The sequence below is a fragment of the Paramisgurnus dabryanus genome, chromosome 3, assembly GCF_030506205.2.
Source record: "Paramisgurnus dabryanus chromosome 3, PD_genome_1.1, whole genome shotgun sequence".
In the NCBI taxonomy this organism is placed as follows: domain Eukaryota; kingdom Metazoa; phylum Chordata; class Actinopteri; order Cypriniformes; family Cobitidae; genus Paramisgurnus; species Paramisgurnus dabryanus.
In genome coordinates, this window is record NC_133339.1 from 16,974,064 (window position 1) to 16,993,583 (window position 19,520).

Below are 19,520 nucleotides of genomic sequence, written 5' to 3' on the forward strand. Positions count from 1 at the left end.
AAACCAGAGCCTCAAAAATACCACAAGTTTCGTGATGAATTCCAATAAGCAATAAACCTGCTCTGGGGCATCAGATATAATAACTATCTCACCCTCATTTCACTGTATTTTAAAGCTAAATGTTGTTGTCTGGTTAAGGGGTACTTGGCTTGAAAAAATGATAAAAAGGGGTACTTCAGCCAAAAAAGTTTGAGAACCACTGGTTTATGACATCAGAATATCATGAGACCTGACTTCACTGTACGCCTTTGACTCGCTCTGTGTTTTAGTGATTTCAGGTGTCATTACCCTAATCTCAAAGCCAAACTAAAATATTTTTCATTTAGAGAACTGAAGACTCATCAGTTTATTAAATAGGAATGCAAAATTGTTTGCTTGAATTTTTTTTTATTCTTTTGGCAAACATTAAAGATATTATAGATGAGGAACAGACTGGATTAGACACATTGGTAATTACATTAGACTTATATTAGATATGGTGGACTATAATGATGAATATATTTTAGATTATTTTATTAATCGATTTTCACAAGGCATTTGACACTAAACAAACAGTTTTTTTAAGTAATTGGATTTTTGGGGATTTGGTAATTATTCAATTAAAACCTTTATTCAATTAAAAAAGGTTGTACCAGTTCTGTTAAATTAGCAAATGGGACATGTGGAAGATTTTAATTGGGTAGAGGGATAAGGCAAGGATGTCCATGTTTTTTTTTTGTAATGCAGATAACGTCTCTTCATATTAAACAGTTTTTTTTAGGGTATTACAGCTGAATGAATGGGAATAAATAAGTTTAGTTTCATTTAAAAGAATATTGCAATAAACCAAATATATATTTGAATTGAAAATCAAGTAACGTATCTTGGAGTGGTGATATGTAAAGATGAACATTTACAGAATGATTTAAATTTTAACTCAATTATTGACAAAATTAGTAAGAGATTTAAAATGTGGATGCAGAGGGACTTGTCAATTAAGGGAAGGGTATTGTTGTCAAAAGCTGAAGGGGTTTCTACATCAGTGTATGCATTTATATCATTTGATGTCTCTTTCAAAGTAACAAAAAATTAAATTCAAATGCTTTTCAATTTATTTTATAGAAATAAACCACAGTATTTGAAAAAAGAGTGTAAGAATCTTGTAATTCAGAAGATCATGATAGATTAAAGTTATGATACATTAAGGGTCAGTTTCCTGGACAGAGTTACGGTAATCCAGGACTAGGACTTCTTTATTTTAGGACATTTAAGTAAAACATTTGTTTTTACAAACAAACATTACAAAAACCTACTTGTGTGCATTTTGAGACAAAACAATGGCACTGATATATGTTAAGATATGTCCATACAAAGTGTTTTGAAATTAAAGCAGCTCAAACACGTATTTGGTCTGGGAAGATAGGAAAGGGAAACCGCCCATAAATGAAGTTTTTTTTAAATAAATGTACATATTCAATATCTAAAGAATAAATAAAGTATATGGAATTAATTTATAAACTAAAGAAAGTGTATACAAATAAAACTTCTTTAATCAATTTGGGTTGAATTCAAACGATTTATTATGAAAAAAAATTAAACATTGTTTTACAATGTATTAGACATAATAATAGTGATCAAAGAAAAGCAATATCTTATTTAAATTTTGATATTTAATATTCATAAAGTGAAAATCTGACTACAAACCTAATTTCTCTGATTTTATAAATTATCTTAAGATTATATTGTACTAATGCAAAGAATGTAAAAGTAAATAAATCATGATATTATCAGTTTATAAGAATACAAGCAAATTTGACAGTTTATGACACCCTTTTCTTATTTTTTGTTTTGTATATTTAGTTTAATTATTATTGATTGTGTAATAACTGTATACTTTTGTTTTAATTTGAATGTTTCTCATTGTTCCTACTGTTGTATTATGGCAAATGAAAAATTGTTTTGGTGATTTTTGTGTTTAGGTAAATGCTGTCTGTATTTCCGCCGCGCGGCGCCAGTGGGAGTTTTAAACGTGGATGGTGGGCGCGCATGCGCAGAAAAGCTGTGGAGTTTCAAGATGGCGTCCAGCGCAGCGACTCGCACCGCCGCCGCTGCTAAAGCTGTCAAACCGATCTTTAGCCGGGACCTGCAGGAGGCCAGACGGAGGGTTCGAGAACTGTACCGGGCCTGGTACCGAGAAGTGCCGAACACAGGTAGGGGACACGCTTACGCTCCCAAAAACACCCAGAAATCCGGGTCAAGGTCATTAAACTGCTAACAAGCTACTGCAAAAACATGACAACATACACAACACAAATAAATACACACACAACACAGTGTAACATTAAGAGAAGTACACACAAAGTTATTAATTAGGGTGCACAACAATAAACTGATATTTATCAGTAAGTCTTACACACGCGCTCACTGTTTATGACTATACAGTAAATCTAAAGCGTTGACATCTATGATGATCTGTGAATGAAGAATCTTTGAGATGCATGCGCGTGTCTGTGTGTTTCAGTTCATACGTTTCAGCTGGATATATCTGCACGTCAAGGCCGAGACAAAGTGAGAGAGATGTTCAACAAAAACAAACACGTGACGGACCCCCGAGTCATTGACATGCTGGTCATTAAGGTAACAGATCACCCTTGATGTGAACATCTGTCTGTGTGATCCGATCATGAGTCTGATCACTAATGATTTCATTCATTCTTCTGTTTACTACATGTGTGATCATGAATCTTTACTCTTCTACATTAAGAGACCATTTGTGTCAGAATTAAAACAGATTCTGAATGACTGCGTTCTTATATTTGCTCTCTTGACGTTTAAAATATGAACTCTAGCTGCAATAATCTCAAAGACTAGCATGTGAAGAAGATAAACCCTCCTTCGTGTACTGCGTTAAAGGTGCAGTGTGTAGATTTTAGTGGCATCTGGCGTTGAGGCTCAGTCCACAACTCACCCCTCCCTTTCACAACGCGTAAAAAACGAGGGCAACCGAATACAGAAGTGACTTAAACTGCAATTAATCTACTGGCCACTAGAGGCTCCAAAAGTCAATTCCCAAAGACCCCCATGTTAAAATTGCCATCTTTAGAGCAGAAAAAATGTTTACAGCCTGGTAGAAAAAATGTTTTTGGTCTGTATAGCTAATTTTGCCCTTCATGACAACTGTGAGGGGGGTGAATTTTTTAGTTACTCATCCGTTTAAATAAAATTAAGCCTTAAACTTGTGCATAATTAAGGGCGTGGCCACTTGAGTGACGGTTGAACAGCCACTGCTGTCACTGGAGTCGAGCTAGGCAGGCATGGTTTCAGCAACCAGCCACCTCAGCTTCACCCATCTCCCTCCTCTTTACCCATTTTCGGTTATCCGCAAGTGATTTGCGGTGACGTGCGGCCAAGATGGCGACGGCAGGCAACGCCTACTTTAAGCTTCAAAAATGCTCTTCACAAACCAATGGGTGACGTCATGGACACTACGTCCACATTTTTTTACAGTCTATGGTAGAGAAGCAACGGTAGCCACAAACAGGACAACATATTGACCAAATGTGCTCTGCAGTTTCTCTGTTTAGGGCTATTGTAGAAACATGGAGTGCAAAATGGCGTAGATTTATGTAGATTATATTGCATTTCTGTCAAGAGATCCTCCTAATGGTTACACAACGCACCTTTAACTGAGATGAGATTCAGAGAATTTATGCACTGCTGCTCTTTTTTTGATGTTTTTGCTTCCATTGTTTTCCTCATTTGTGAGTCACTTTGGATAAAAGCTTCTGTTTAATGACTAAATGTAAGAATTGAGTGTTCATGACTGTGGTTTTGTGTTAATACTCTGTTGCATGTTTGTTTGTGTTAATACTCTGTTGTGTGTTACTGTGTTTGTTTGTGTTAATACTCTGTTGTGTGTTACTGTGTTTGTTTGTGTTAATACTCTGTTGTGTTTGTGTATCAGGGGAAGATGGAACTGGAGGAGACAGTTAATGTCTGGAAGCAGAAGACTCACATCATGCGCTTCTTCCACGAGACTGACGCACCGCGTCCCACTGATTTCCTTTCTAAATTTTACCATGGACATGACCCCTGACCTCATAACTCATGTGTATTGTAATTTTCTGATTTTTCTGTAAATACACTCGTGCTAAAATGCATCGTCTGTCTTGTTTATTACAAACAAATATTAAAGCATTTTTGTTAAGGACTCTTGATAAAGATCAGCGGCACAGTGGGTAGCACTGTTGCCTCACAGCAAGAAGGTTTCCGGTTTGAGCCCCGGCTAGGGCAGGTGGCCTTTCTGTGTGGAGTCTCTGCATGTTCTCCCTGTGTCAGCGTGGGTTTACTCAGTTTCCTCCCACAGGCCAGAAACACGCAAATTGGAGATACCAAAATTGTCCCTCCCCCAACTTGTGTATGGATCAACTTGTCTGAATAAAACTTGTGTATGGATTACCTGGTTTTCGCCATGAATATAGCCGTACATGCAGGAATGGCGTTAAGAAATAAAGGAAGAAGAAAGAGATCAGATTCATAGCGATGATCAAAATGTGCACAAATTCTTCAGTTTATAAATGTTGGGTAAGAGTGCCACCTGATGGATAATAGCAGAAATATAGATTAACAAAAGATTTGGCAGGGAAACGTTTTGTCATAATTGACGAGATAACTGGGTTAATTGGGTCCCCCAGTGCTTCTATCAACCCAGTAACCTAGTTTTGGTAAATCATTCTGAAACAAATCATTGATTTTTTTAAAGCTCATTGAAATTTGTCTCCCCTTGTGATGTCAGAAGGGGATCTTATTATAATAACACTGCCCCTTAATCTGCACTTTGATTTAGTACAGAGAGAGAGAAACCACACAATTGAGTTTAAATGTCAACAAACCACCATTATGGTGATCAGTGTTTGTTTTTCATCAGCTCATTTGCATTTAAAAGGACTCCGGTCTTACAGAAGTGTATGTTAGCATGAGTTCAGTGGATTTGTGACTGGTGTTTTCTGTCATGATGGTGGTTAAGTGCCGAATCTATAGACCCTGAATATACCAGTTTGGTGGTGTTACTGGAAGAGATTTGTATGCTCCAGACATACGGCACTAAAAGCTCTTCTGCAGTACTTCACATGACGTTGGCCTGTTGAATTATTGAAGGCCTAAGAGATGTGCACTATATTTTTAGTAACATTATCTGAGTATCTTAACCGCTTGTGGCTCGTGTGATGATCTTACACCAGTGATGAAGAGTATTGCCGAAACATTCACACAAACACAACAATGTCTGTTACTAAGAGAGGAGAATGACACAATACAGTGCTGTATATAATTTTTAATGTAAAATTAATATCATTATAAATATTCCTGTATGACTGTCCTCTGTAAAGCCGCTTGGGAAGAATGCACATCTGGAAATTGTTCATGGATTGGTGTCTGATGTTGTAAACACGTGTAGACAGCGTTGGGTTTTCTTCTGTTGAATCAGCCCAGTGTTTGATTTTATTCAGATCAAATATAAGAATCCAGCAGCCGAAAGATCGGAACAGCATCTGTGAAATCAAACATTTGACTCTTAGACTCTTAACACGTATAAAACTGAAGAGACTCTTGATATAAGCTGTGTTACCTGTGATCAATCATCGTCATCATCATCTTCAGGCACAAATATATCATGTTCTTCCAGTAAAGCTGCAAAGTTCTTACTGATCTGAGTCCCCACGTACAGAAATGGAGCTACAACCATCATGATCCGCATCAACCCGAAAGAAGTCTGGACAAACATCATCACTTGTGATTAATATTACTGCTAACAACACACACGCACGCACGCACGCACGCACGCACGCACGCACACACACACACACACACACACACATCACTAATGATTTAATATTACGGCTAATATCACTATTACTACACAACACACACCACTTGTGATTATTATTACTGCTAATATCACAATTACTACACAACACACACACATCACTAATGATTAACATTACTAGAATGACTAATAATAATTAATATAATATAATTGCACATATGAGTGTAATACTGTCGGTTTCTCCTGCATCTATACACACACAAATTATTTATCATTGACATCTAACGGCACGCTGTAATAATCGCGTCATGCTGTCTGCAGATCGATATTATCGTGTGAAATGATGCCTGTGACTCACGCACTTTTCTGGGTTTGGGCAGAATGGCGCCGCTGCTGGAGCAGACAGCGGTTCGGTATTGAGTGCACACGAGCCCAGAACGACGAACCGAACTGACGAGAGAAAAGAACCGACGGAGCGACACCGCCGCCATGCTCACCGCTGACTGACAGACGAGGCCGGTGATCGGTTATTCACATCAACACACACACGGGAGCTCGAGCATCCACGGAAATGGCCGAACATTCACGGAAATACACGAAGTCTTTCAGGTAAAAAATCAAACTGATGTTTTTGTGGGTAACTGCTCGAAGTTCAGGATAACAAAATCAAAAGGAGGACGCAAGAATCGCTTCGCTTCATTGGCGAGGATTCAAATTTAATTCAAGGTGAATTTGTAAATCAATGTTTGTTTGTTTTTGTTTGATTAATGGTGTGTGATGAAAGGAAAGACTTTGTGTTTCTCTTCAGGATACATGTTTAAACTTGAGGAGAATATTTTACATACGTGGATGTGTTTATGCAAGCAAAGTTATTCCAGTATCATCTTTAATTCCAATACTAACGTAACTTTTCTCGTCGCGTGCGTCACCTCACCCAACGACACATTAAACGGTTTGTTTTGTTTGGCAATATTTTGCCACTTTTAAGTGTGTCTAAAACAATAGGAAAAACATTTATTTTCTTTCTGAATTACACTCAAAGACTTTCTCTGTCACTGATCTTGAGAATTTAGATGAAACCCTCAAAATAAAAAAATGAAACACTTCTGATCCAGCTCAATGTCTACAGCAGAGCTTCCCAAACTTCAGAGTGGTGATGCCCCCCAAAATATAGCAAAAGCCCTCCTCCCCACCATAGAGACAGAGCGCCGCGCGTCATAACCTGAAAACCACGCCCACCGGGGGGGAAAACAATCCAACCGTCTCCATTGACTTTGTATTGCAAGAGGCTGCCTCCTTGTCATTTCTGGCTTATAACAAAAAACAGAATAATGCCTAAAAACTGCTGTGTGACAATATCTACAGCTAACAAGCCAAAGAACCCAGAAATACGTTTTTATAAGCTGTCGAGCCGTAAAACCCTGTCTTTAAGGAGAATAAAGTGGATCGCCGACTACGTTTCCCCCTATTGGACGCAGTTCTACTAATAGTATTACTATGAAAAGTTGCCTGTTTCCATTTTTGTGTCTTTAAACGCTCGTTTTTGGGGTCGACAGCTTATAAAAACTTATTTACAGATTAAAATTAAAAACAGAATAATACATAAAAGCTGCTGTGTGACAAGGTGTACAGCTAAAAAGCCAAAAAACCCAGAAATAAGTTTTTTTTAAGCTGTCGACCTCATAAAACGAGCGTTTAAAGAAACAAAAGTGGAAACAGGCAACTTTTCATAGTACTTCTATTAGTAGAACTGCGTCCACTAGGGGGAAACGTAGTCGGCGATCCACTTTATTCTCCTTAAAAGCTGGGTTTTACGGCTCGACAGCTTATAAAAACTTATTTCTGGGTTCTTTGGCTTGTTAGCTGTACATATTGTCACACAGCAGCTTTTAGGCATTATTCTGTTTTTTGTTATAAGCCAGAAATGACAAGGAGGCAGCCTCTCGCAATACAAAGTCAATGGAGACGGTTGGATTGTTTTCCCCCCGGTGGCGTGGTTTTCAAATTTGCATATCGGCGCTCTGTCTCTATTTGTATATTAAAGCAGATTGTCTCTTTCCATAAAATTATCAACATTTATTAACCAGTTTTTGAGAATCTTATGTGAATGAGAACTACCATAAAATGTATTATTTTTATATGCTGGTGAAAGATGACGAAAATATTACAATGTTTAAACCCATAACACTTACTTAACACGTACCCATAATACTTTTTCTGCATACTATTTACAATTATAATGCTATTGCAATGAATTAAAAAACTATGTTTAAAAATATAAAATCTAAAACCATTTACAAGCAATGTTATCTCACCTCACTATAATGAAAAAAATGTATATGCTTTATGTTTATGTAATAAGAAAGGAAAAATACATAAAATAAAAATAACATTTTAGAACAATAAGAATATTTTAATTATTTTAATATTTTGATTTAGCCTAGCCAAGCCCTAGCCTGGCTCCGCCCTCCTACGTGCTTCCGCTTATTTTTCATTTCGCTTCAGCAGTACGTCTGGTATTTCTCTATAGAGTTTCGTTTTCTCCTGCAAAAATCTGCAGGACCAATCAGCGAACAGATGGGGGTGGCTAAGAACAATGACGTTGAGGTCGTGCGTCAGTTTGAGTTGTAGTTCAGTAATGGCAGCGGAGAAAGACGTGAGAAAAGCTATTCGGTCCGTTGTTGCAAAACTGCCGAATATACACAAGTTAAAGCCGGAGCAAGAACCAGGTTTGCTAACTTTTGTTTGTTTGATTATTCTGACTTGTTGTTTCCAGACGGTTTCGGTGCATGATATACGTCACGACCACATGTTAGCGATTGGCTTTGGCAGATCCTGAGTGACTCTGGGCATATCCAATAGTTTTAAACTTCAACAATGGACCCTCCTTAACGGAAGTAATGGTTTGCTATGGAGCGTGGCCAGACTCTCTGTACAAATGAAATGAATGTACGAGAGTCTGGTTATACCAGGCTAGCCAAGCCCCCCCTGCAGTAACGCTACGGCCCACAGTTTGGGAAGCATTGATCTACAGCAGTGATTCCCAACCGGGGGTACGCGTACCCCAGGGGGTACGTGAAGAGTTTCCAGGGGGTACGCGAAAAGATTTACATTTTGCTTTGATCTCCTTTACTTTTAATAAAAATGTCTTTCGTTTGTCCAGTCATTTACCTAAGATTGATTTTTGTGAGGAAAGCATTGTAAAAAGGACAACTTTCTTATTAATATAATTAGCCGTCAAGAGTAAATGTGCTGCATGATCCAAAACGCAATAGCGATGTCCAACTCAAGAACGATCTGACTATTTTCAATGAACCTGAATAGTTTCTAAAGACACAAAGTTTATAAACTATAAATAATGTTCAAATAATGCTATTATATTCATTCCCGCTGCCATTACATTTTCAAATTATGCAAAAAAACTTTTGCATTGTTTTTGGCTAACATATATTGTCCCGTATGATGTCTTTTGTATTTATTGAGAATGTCTTAACACATTTTGTTTCTCTTTATATTTGAACAGAATAATATTTGCACACTTTAATTATCAGTAACTTAAATTGAGATTTTTGTAAATTTAGGGCATTTACTAAATAAAAAGGACGTGAGAGCTCAATTCCAAATAAGCGCCGGAGTGGAAAATTTGCGTGTGATTTACTACAAAGGCGCAAATAAAATACACAAGTACAATAATGACATAATCACATTTCCATAATGACCATTGCAATCTATTAGAGCAGCGCAAATTAGTACAGGGTCGCAAATACGAGACCTCGGCAGGACATCGCAATGAAAATGCGGACTGCGGAGTGTGAAATTCCAGCTAAGTGAAAGTAAGACGAAAGATGAACGGTAAAAGTTTTGAAATACCTGATTTGACGACTTCTCGTGACTTCTCCTCCTCTTTTCTCCAGCAAATTAAACATAGCTTGGCAAACTATATATATATATATATATATATATATATATATATATATATATATATATATATATTTTAAGTATGTTCCTCTGGCAAAATTTAATACTCTCCTGGCATTAATGTTGCTTCAAAAGGAAAACTTCCACAAATGCAAATGCAATAAGGTCGCAAAAATAACACCTTTTCAGAGCTAAATATCTACTGCGTGTCTTTAGTAAGTTTAGTCGTTATTTAACGGCAAAATGATGGTTTGCGCAAGCTGTTAGTAAATCTGGCCCTTAAAGGGGTCATATGATGAAATTTTTTAATTTGTAAAATAAGTCTTTGGCGTTCCCAGAGTCCATATGTGAAGTTTTATCTCAAAACACCCTACAGATAATTAATTATAGCATGTCAAAATTGCCATTTTGTAGGGCTGAGTAAAATGTGCCGTTTTTGGGTGTGTCTTTTAAAATGCAAATGAGCTGATAAAATGCAAACACTGATGATGGTGGTTTGTTGAAATAAACATGCTTCATCAGTCAGTGCTTTTTACTTTAATGTTTAAAATTAATAAATATTACTAATTATTTGTCTTTAAAACACAACTTAGGTTTAGTTTCGATGAAGGGGTACTTGAGCCTTACTGATAGGGCTGTGGGGGTACTTAGAGCAAAAAAGGTTGGGAACCACTGATCTACAGGATTAAACCTCCAGTAAAGATAAACACGAGACTTAATAAGACACCCCTGCTACAGACACAGACACATTATACACTTGAGACAGATTTACAGGACGTGATTGCATAATAACACACTTGTAGCCAATCAGCAGTAAGGGGCGTGTCAACTAAACTACATCGTTGCCTGGGTTGCATATGTGGGTCTATGAAAAGAAGTCCAGATTATATTGGGATAAGGGTGTGTTTATTTAGGTGATTTCAAATGTCAGCATTGGCTTTCCGAAATCATGCACCCGCCTTTAAGCAATAGTTCACCCCAAAATGAAAATTCTGTCATCATTTCTTTGCCCTCATTGAGTTTCTTTATTTACATTTTGATAAATGATGGTAAGCACACACCCATTGTTGGTACCCATTGACTTTCATAGTATTTGTTTTTCCTACTACAGAAGTAAATGGGTACCATCAACTATCAAAATGTCTTTTGAATAAAGAAACCATAGTAAAAATATGGATGTAGTGTCCGCGTTAACATCTTGGCTGCGTGTCACCACGCATCACTCGCAAATAACCAAAATGGGTAAAGAGGCGGGACGTGCCCTGCTGAAAAATCCAGCTAAGACCAACATAAGCTGGTGAGCTGGTTTTAGCTGGTCTCCCAGCTTAATATAATTTAAACAATAAGTTACAAAAAAATCACCTCCTTACAGCTGTAAGCACAACATGAGTGTAAAGAAATGATGACAGAATTTTCATTTTGTGCTGAACTGTCACTTTATCTAAATGTTGAACATACAGTAAAACCTATTATGAGTTTCTTAAAAGCACACAAATATTAAATGCACTTTACTATACAGTAGAATAAAATGTTTATTGTTCAGCATTAATTTAACATTTATCTGTATTTACATTATTATTATTTTAGTCATTGCCACAAAACACAAAATGTTTTAATCTTTCAAAAACACTGTACAAAGAGTTCAAATCATCCTTACAGAAGAAACAAACCAAACGTGCAAAGCTAATAAAAAAACACTGGCAGGAGCGAGAAATAAATATGATAAATTAATAACTTAAAAAGCAACAGTAAAAGTAGTTGTGTTTGTGACTGGCATCCTCTCAAATACCTTTAAAACGTTAAAACTTTAAATAGATCAAGTATATACACATAATTCAAGTGTTTGTTTATTCAAGTGTTTTTCTACTGGCCTGTGTCTGTGTTGTGAAGTTTGATATTCATGTACAGTCAAAAAGAAATAACTTCATCCAAAAATTCATTCATCCACACATCAAGACTTCCAGCAGCGGCAGAAGACGACGACAGCGACGACCTGTCACAGCTGAAACTCACTGCTGAAAGAAACACAAACACATTCACTAACAAACACACATCATCAACAGGTTTTAAGTGTTTTAGCTGAAATAAACAAACTTAACTACATACATCGTTTATTAATCCACCTCAGTCAGTTCTGATGCTGATTTGTGTAAAACGCTCTGAAATAAATGAGACGTGACCTGTTTGAAGGACAGACGTTTGAAAAAGCTGTTGATGTGGAAGACAGTGATTCTAACAGAGCTGCCGTCTCTGTTCACGTCCTCCAGATCGATCATCTGACCCGCTGCAATCGCTGTTTTAATGCTGAGACTCTTGACTAACTGAACCCCAGGACCCAGACCAGACGTGGGCCGAGACGACACGCTGATGTACGACGCATCTTTCTGCTGCTGCTCATAGCTCACTGTGAGAGACAACATCACAATAATAATCTACACTTACAGAGAAAATACGAACAATAAGAACTAAACAAATATGAAAAATAAGACGAAAAAACATCATCATGCAGAATTTTATTGAAATATTCTTACTTCTATTAGATGTAATGCATTGACTTTGATATGTATGGTGTTTACCTGTGGCCGTGAGGATGGTGTCTGTGGTGTTGCTCAGCTCCAGGAGAGTCATGGGATAGTTGGGATGAAGCAGGAAGAGTCTGCGCAGAAACGGCTCACCGGCTGCCGCCTGCACAACACAAAAACACAGAATGAACGCTCGACGAATCCCGAGTGCACAAAACGATTGTGTGATGCAGACAGAACTTCAGTTGCCTTGGTAACGTTCTGCGATTGAGAGAGTGGATCTCCCGCCCAGAAGAGGAACACCGATTGGCCGGATGTGGTCAGAACGGTCAAATCTTCCACTGCCAGACGAGGACACACGAACTCTGCCTCCCATAAGCTCCGCCCACGAGCACCGTCAATTATTTGCACCTGTGATACAAACGGAGAGTGAGCACCATATAGACCAATAGCGTGTGTTAGTGAGATGTTAATGAGATGTTAATGAGATTCATACCTTCCTAACACCGTTGGCGGACTGATGGACGAGCAGATCAGGAACACCGTCGTCGTTAAAGTGACCGGATGCCGGACGACTGCAAACGCACACGTACACACAGAAGGGCGACAACATTGAGCACATCTTCTAACTGATTAAAAACACATTTCCTCTTTGTTTTACAACACAGTCAGACCTCAAATGTGTGAAGTTATTTAAAAATGCTTGGTTAGTGAAGTAAATCCCTTTGTGATGGAGACCTGTGTATGGAGGTGAGGCTGAGGGTCCATGCGGCTCGAGCGTTCGTCTCCGTCAGTACAGACAGTCTGCTGTTCGGTCCAAACACTAGAATCCAATCACTGCGACTGGAGTTCATCACAGACACGCTGTCCAGATTATTGTGATTATGACACAAACCTGCCACCAGAGGGAGCAAGAACTCCACCTGCTCAGAGCCACTGACAGACAGAAACACAGAGAGATATATAGACAGGCAGACAGACAGACAGACAGGTTTCAGTAAAGGTCTCCAGTAGACAGCTGTTGTTTATTATTTCTACTGAGTTTAATTCTGTTTATGCTGAGTGTTGTCAGACCTGCTGATATGAATGAGTGATGATGATGAGTTGCTCTTCCTCAGGCGCTCCCAGCTGGGGTCCCTCTGAATGATTGTAGACCCAGCTTTCTTGCCTGTAGCCTGCTTGTAAATGTAGCCGAGTGAGACGCCCTCCACGGTGCCTGAACACAACGTGAGATCCTCCAGGTAAATATCACACATCTATAGACGTCACGTTCATGTCTCCTATTATTAAACACAACTATCATTCATGTACACACACACTTAAACTCACCCAATCCAAACAGAATGTAATACGCTCCAGTCACTGTACTCTCATGCAGCAGCGGACCAATCAGCTTTCCCTGTGCAGTGAGGTTAAAGTTCACCGGTCGGCCAATCAGAGCTCCTGATCTCCCAGAGATTAAAACCAGAGCCAAATCAGACACCTGCAAACACACGCAAGCGTCACACAGCCAATGAGCATGCCCGCTCTGTGTTTGTGTGCATCTGTGTGTGTTTGTGTCTCACCTGGTCTGCAGGCAGTGTTGCGATGAGTAAATCTGGATATGTGTCACCCTGTAGATCAGGCAAAAGAACAGCAGGAGACTCGATATCAGCCACAGCTGCTGTCCACCATGTTCTGCCTGAAATAATACACAATATACTTCATAAAACAACAACTATACACACACACACATATCATCAATAACACAACAGCATGCACAGTTTGAGGAAAAAAAGCTCATTTGATTTAATGTTTAATATTTAAAAGGTGTCAAAGAATGCATAATAATCTGTTAAATTCTCTCTGATATCTACACAGAGGGTTTGTGGCTTTATTAAGAGCAAAAATGATCCAGAGTCAGTTTTACATGTCCATTTACAACCTTAGGATTTGCCTTTAAAATGAAATGATCTATTATTACCTTATTTGTTTAGGGTTAGGGTGTGTGTGTGTGTGTGTGTGTGTGTGTGTGTATGTACCTGGTAATTATCACGTTGTGGGGACCAATTGTCCCCACAAAGATAGGAATACCAGTGTTTTTGTGACCTTGTGGGGACATTTTGATGTCCCCATGAGGAAACAAGCTTATAAATCAAACAAGATGATGTTTATTGAAAATCTAAGGTGCAAGAAAGGTTTTTGTGATGGTTGGGGTTAGGGAATAGGGCAGGTAAGGGGAATAGAATATACAGTTTGTATGGTATAAAATGCATTACGTCTATGGAATGTCCCCACAAAACATGGAAACCAGAATGTGTGTGTGTGTGTGTGTGTGTGTGTGTGTGTGTGTGTGTGTGTGTGTGTGTGTGCGTGCGTGCGTGCGTGCGTGCATGCGTGTGTGTGTGTGTGAGAGACCTGTGGAGGTGTTGACGGTGATGATGTGTCCAGAGCTGATCAGGACACATACAGATGATGTACTTCCTGTCTGCAGTCCACACTGAATTGAAAACAGTGGTTCTCTGAGCATCTTCCTCCACAACAGCTCCCCGTTATCTCCACTCACTGCAACCACACTGTACTCTACACAGAGAGAGAGAGAGAGAGAGAGAGAGAGAGAGAGAGAGAGAGAGAGAGACAGAGAGTTCACATCTGTACCGAGCTCTGTGAATCTTTTGCTCAGGTGATATATATTTGATCTGCTCACTTTTGCTCTGTGTGTTCATTGGCTGACTGTCGTTGGAGATGTTTGTGACGCCAATCAAAACATCCTCAAGTCCGTCTCCATCAACATCCCACAATGCAACAGGAGGTGATGTCACACCTGAGAGGAACGTTAACATATTCAAGTGTTTGTACATCACTAAGATTTATATCCTTGGTTGTGTGTGACACTCACCTCCCACGTCTCCGAGCTGTCGCTCCCACTGTGGTCTGTTGTGTGACGCCCCCTGTGGACAGGGAATGAGAAACGCATACAGCAGAACCACAAGCGCCACACAAGTCAATGGAAGCAGGAACGCGGCAGTCGGCATCGTCCCTTGTGCCCGCGCTGCCTTCTCTTCAGAGTCTCTGCTCTGACTCTGCCCTGGCCCCGCCCCCTCGGCATGATGCTCCTCCCCCTCTTCCTGAGCTCTCCACTCCACCTCGTTAAACTCCTCATTCGCCAGCTGTCCCCTTAACTCAGGTACCACCGGGCTCAGGCCGTTACGAGGATAATTCAGAACCAGATCGTCGTCCTCCGTTTCATCCTCACTGTCCACCTGTGTCAGGGGGTCGTATTCACCCAGATCTGAGGCTTTCTTACCTACACACACACACAAACACACACACAATATATTTTTATATACAGTTATAATCGAGCTGCTTTTATGGCATTTATTTATTGACAAATGTCACAAGTGCATTATTACTCTCTCTGCTCAAACGCGAATCTCTCTGCTAATATGCAAATCTCTATGCTCGGACTTATATCTCTCTGCTTGAATGCAAACCTCCCTGCTCAAACCATCTTATTGGTTGAAAGTGACTCAAAAGTATTCAACAACGCAAGATGGATCCAACATGCTCTCTGTAATAATTTTAATATATTTGATGCAACTGTATTTATTAAATGTATATTAGAAATAAAGGGAAACGGGGCATTTGATGTATTGTATAGAATTTCAGTTTTATGCCGTGAACTGCAGATGCATAACTAAATAGGTCTAGAATATTATATGATATTTCCAAATGCAATAGAACAGGTCACATTAAAATAAATGTGAAATTCACTATATTTGTATTGGACTGTAGTGGAATTTGCCTCGAGACCCGTATCCTTATAATTGCTATTAGTTCTGAAAATATTTTAACCACTATAAGAAATATCTGTTCTGCTTTTGTTTCAACAGATTCTGCTTAGACGACTAGTTTAGGACAGGTTTCATCTGCGGGTTTTGGGTGTCCTTTCCACATTTTTATTTAACAGAACTGCAAATATGCAGTTTTGATGCTGTTTTGACCACTTTACAGGCAGAACTTCAGCTGAGCCTTCAGAAGATAATCTACAGAATCACAAAACAATGCATAGATAGAGGTGATTCAGAAAGATTAGATTATTATCTGATAATAAGAAGACTAACTTCAAAATAATAGACCATTTCATTCTGAGGGCAAATCCTAGGTTGTAAATGGACATGTTAAACTGAATTTTTGCACTTAATTAAGTCACAAACCTTCTATGTAGATATCAGAGAACAATTTAACAGATTATTTACATGCATTCTTTGGCACCTTTAAAATATCGCCATAGCTGCTGGGTAAAAAAATCACATGGCGAGTCGGCCCTGTCTCTCAGAGCATGCGCACAACGGCAAGGACGTTTGCACATTGGCGTTTATAACATTTTCTAGGTGAAGCCGAGCTGCAGTCATTAAGGTTTGTTCATAAGAAAATGCAAAATCCAGCTGGTATGACTTTCAGTGTTAACATTACATTTCAAACACGCCAATTATTGTTTGTTGTTTTAAAGTGCTTGGAAACCTGACGTATGTTAAACACTTAATACATTATAAAACAATTCATTAAAATAAATATTTAGAATTAAAATAATTCCATTACTCACACAGAAGTGTTTTGGTTATGTAACTGGTAACAAATAGTAATCTAGATTGGAAGCAGTAAACAGAAGTCGTGAGGTGGATGCATTAAGACTCGGTTCAAGTCCTCAAGATGTGCACGGCAAAAACAAACTGGATTGTGTTACATGTTTAGGAAACATTATTTGATAGTTTATTACATAGTAATGCATACATGTAGCTCTAATCATTATGTAGCGTTATACGCGTCGCTTTCTGTGGAGACTGTAGGCTATCTGTGCTCGCTAAATTAAACCAACTAATGTTAAAAAGCAATAATTGTAATCGGTTAAATTGACATGTTTAGATGCATTCTCGCGTTATAACGGCGACTATGAATTGATCCTCATCACTGACGTCACTGACCACACGCAATGAAAACAGCGTAATTAAATAACGTTACTGTTATTAAATCATTTTCATGTGAATAATTTTGCACTAACCTGGTAATTTCAGAGCTCGAGACAGAGCCGCAGCCATTACGCGCGATGATAACGGCGCCGCGACGCGTGTGTTGTTGCCGCGGCGCTACAGTTCATTATATTATACTGCTCTGGTTCAGCCCATTGAAGAGAGGCATCATGGGAAATGAAGTGATCTCTACACAGAACTGATGATGTTACATTTAAATTTCTTCAATATTTATAACTTTAAATAATGATTTACCCCACAGAACAAAACATTGTTTCTGCCTTTCCGCCATAAAAAAATCGCTAACACTTTACAATAAGGTTAATTTGTTAACATTATTAATGCATTATATTTTTTATTGAATCATTTTGAATAACAAAAAGGCATTAACAAACTATTGATGGTAGATCTTAACAAAATACCAAGCATCATATTGTAAATAATATTATAATAAAAATATATAAATAAAATAAAACATGAAAGCAAATTATAACTGAGTAAATTAAGTTCTGGGGGGTTAATCCATATATTTTGCCAGTAATTTAGAGAGTTTTAAGGCACTCCTCATTTTTAGTTGTTTTATGGAATTAAATAAAATTATAAAGTCATTAAATGCCTCAAAACAAGGAGAAACTTGAACAAATCTACATTTGTGTAGGTAAAATTTGGCTACAATCAACACATTATTACACAAAAATTAAATGTCTTTGTTGTCTAAAAATACCCCAGATTTAACACTATGATAGTCAAAGGCAGGTATTACATTTTTTGTCTCCAACCACTCATACAATCTGTCCCAAAAGGACTTAACAACTGTACAATTATAAAATAGATGTTTCTTAGATTCAATATCTTTTTGACAAAACGTACACACATTGCTTTCCAAATTAAACCTTATTCTTAAAAAGTCGTTACATGGATAAATGTCGAAATTTACTTCTTTCAGTTTAGGTAACAGAGGAAATGAATTAATGCATTAGATAACTAACAATAAACAATACTTCTATAGCATTAATTCATCTTAATTTATGTTTATTTCAGCATTTACTAATACAATAGTATGTGTAACTGTACAGATTGTACCATGAATAAAGATTCATAAATTGTTAATTGTTAGTTAAGGATATTACTAATGTTAACAAATAAAACAAATTGTAAAGTGTTACCAAAGTTTGTTAAAACGAAAGATTGTTCTAAATAATTGGAAAGTTGTGTTACACTATAAAATATGGCTTTAAAGTGTTTAAAAACTTCTCATTTAAAGAGAGTTTTTCTCTCTTAGTTTTGTTTTATTCTTTAATGACTTCGGAAAAGTGTCTGAATGAATACGTAATGATTGTAAATTATCTTATGATAGCTTCATAGAATACACATCGAGATTAAACCATCGTGTGGATATCAGTAGTGATGGTCGTTTTCGAAGCACTGCTTCATGAGGCTTCGAAACATTTACGAATCTTTTGTTTCGAATCAGTGGTTCGGAGCTTGTTTCAAACTGGCCAAAGTCACGTGATTTTAGCAAACGAGGCTTCATTACGTCATAACTGTTTCGAAACGTTTCGAAAATCCGATGGTTCACCACTAGAGGGAGTTGATCACATGACCAGTGTCTAATAAGTTTAGGTGAACTCGGGTCAGTTTTATTATGAAAGTTCATAAAACATTTATCCTTCTGACTAATAACACTGCCATGTTGTCTACTTTTAGTTTATAGACAGATTTAATGACAAAAATGTGCATAATTAAAAAGGTAGTTAGTTTTATTCATTTGTTTGCCCTAAATAAAACTAAAAACACATAATACACTTTTAACTTTGTCTTAATTAAGTTAAATAATTTTTTAAAACATATTTTAATAAAAATCTTGCTAACATTTTGTAAAAAAAGTTTAAAATGTGTGGACAGATCTGCTTTTACACTGTTTTGACCAGCAGGGGTCGCCAGCGTGTGTGGGTTTCGAACTGCTTCGAAAAACTGAATCAATTTTCGAAGCAATTGGTTCAGTTGATTCGAAGCTTCGAAAAGCTTCGTTTCTCCCATCACTAGATATCAGCGTTTATTACGCTATTATGTGCATCAATTTCTTTCTTTTACCAATATCATAAGGGGTTCGGGGCAGATCCTAGTGCCGCGAGATATCTCACTAAGTAGGTGAGTCACCTCAGCAGTCAGACCTGTACCCTTTCAAAAATTTCTCTCGCGAGTATGAGCGAGGACACGGGCGTCACCCCGAGTCGTTATTTTCCTTACTCATCAGTTTAAGGCATG

At 37.9% G+C, this 19,520-nt stretch overlaps 3 protein-coding genes and 1 non-coding gene across 5 annotated transcripts; 1 reads left to right on the forward strand and 3 right to left on the reverse strand.

Annotated features, from left to right (window-relative positions):
• Nucleotides 1-2,013: 2,013 nt before the first annotated feature.
• On the forward strand, nucleotides 2,014-4,139 carry ndufa6 (NADH:ubiquinone oxidoreductase subunit A6). Its single transcript, XM_065278477.2, has 3 exons — nucleotides 2,014-2,189; nucleotides 2,501-2,616; nucleotides 3,944-4,139. Exons 1-3 carry the CDS (start codon nucleotides 2,054-2,056, stop codon nucleotides 4,073-4,075), a joined length of 384 nt encoding a protein of 127 aa, XP_065134549.1. The 5' UTR covers nucleotides 2,014-2,053; the 3' UTR covers nucleotides 4,076-4,139.
• A 1,158-nt stretch (nucleotides 4,140-5,297) lies between these two features.
• smdt1a (single-pass membrane protein with aspartate-rich tail 1a) lies at nucleotides 5,298-6,734 on the reverse strand. The gene is made up of 3 exons (XM_065277663.2): nucleotides 6,166-6,734; nucleotides 5,606-5,749; nucleotides 5,298-5,528 (listed from the first exon to the last, which is right to left on the reverse strand). The coding sequence occupies exons 1-2, from the start codon at nucleotides 6,292-6,294 to the stop codon at nucleotides 5,612-5,614; spliced, it is 267 nt and encodes an 88-aa protein (XP_065133735.1). The 5' UTR covers nucleotides 6,295-6,734; the 3' UTR covers nucleotides 5,298-5,528; nucleotides 5,606-5,611.
• A 3,658-nt stretch (nucleotides 6,735-10,392) lies between these two features.
• fam234b (family with sequence similarity 234 member B) lies at nucleotides 10,393-17,424 on the reverse strand. Of its 2 annotated transcripts, none has more exons than XM_065278478.2 (13): nucleotides 17,285-17,424; nucleotides 15,122-15,529; nucleotides 14,930-15,046; nucleotides 14,641-14,805; nucleotides 13,809-13,924; nucleotides 13,573-13,726; nucleotides 13,318-13,459; nucleotides 12,982-13,179; nucleotides 12,740-12,818; nucleotides 12,493-12,654; nucleotides 12,298-12,406; nucleotides 11,902-12,125; nucleotides 10,393-11,736 (listed from the first exon to the last, which is right to left on the reverse strand). In XM_065278478.2, exons 1-13 carry the CDS (start codon nucleotides 17,319-17,321, stop codon nucleotides 11,731-11,733), a joined length of 1,917 nt encoding a protein of 638 aa, XP_065134550.1. In that variant the 5' UTR covers nucleotides 17,322-17,424; the 3' UTR covers nucleotides 10,393-11,730. The 2 variants fall into 2 exon arrangements, with proteins under 2 accessions (XP_065134550.1, XP_065134551.1); XM_065278479.2 differs by having other exon boundaries at nucleotides 10,394-11,733.
• Nucleotides 17,425-19,364: 1,940 nt separating this feature from the next.
• On the reverse strand, nucleotides 19,365-19,519 carry LOC135769213 (U12 minor spliceosomal RNA). Its single transcript, XR_010542375.1, has one exon. It is a non-coding gene; the product is annotated as a U12 minor spliceosomal RNA (small nuclear RNA).
• Nucleotide 19,520: the final 1 nt, after the last annotated feature.

Bases quoted from the DNA above. Each gene is read 5' to 3' on its own strand.
- ndufa6 (XM_065278477.2), top strand. From the start codon at position 2,054: ATGGCGTCCAGCGCAGCGACTCGCACCGCCGCCGCTGCTAAAGCTGTC. The intron at 2,190-2,500 runs GTAGGGGACACG...TGTGTGTTTCAG, and splicing joins CCGAGAAGTGCCGAACACAG to TTCATACGTTTCAGCTGGAT. The intron at 2,617-3,943 runs GTAACAGATCAC...TTTGTGTATCAG, and splicing joins TTGACATGCTGGTCATTAAG to GGGAAGATGGAACTGGAGGA.
- smdt1a (XM_065277663.2), bottom strand. From the start codon at position 6,294: ATGGCGGCGGTGTCGCTCCGTCGGTTCTTTTCTCTCGTCAGTTCGGTT. The intron at 5,750-6,165 runs GTGCGTGAGTCA...ATGTTTGTCCAG, and splicing joins TTCTGCCCAAACCCAGAAAA to ACTTCTTTCGGGTTGATGCG.
- fam234b (XM_065278478.2), bottom strand. From the start codon at position 17,321: ATGGCTGCGGCTCTGTCTCGAGCTCTGAAATTACCAG. The intron at 15,047-15,121 runs GTGAGTGTCACA...CGTTCCTCTCAG, and splicing joins ACAGCTCGGAGACGTGGGAG to GTGTGACATCACCTCCTGTT. The intron at 13,925-14,640 runs GTCTCTCACACA...GTATTATTTCAG, and splicing joins CACCGTCAACACCTCCACAG to GCAGAACATGGTGGACAGCA.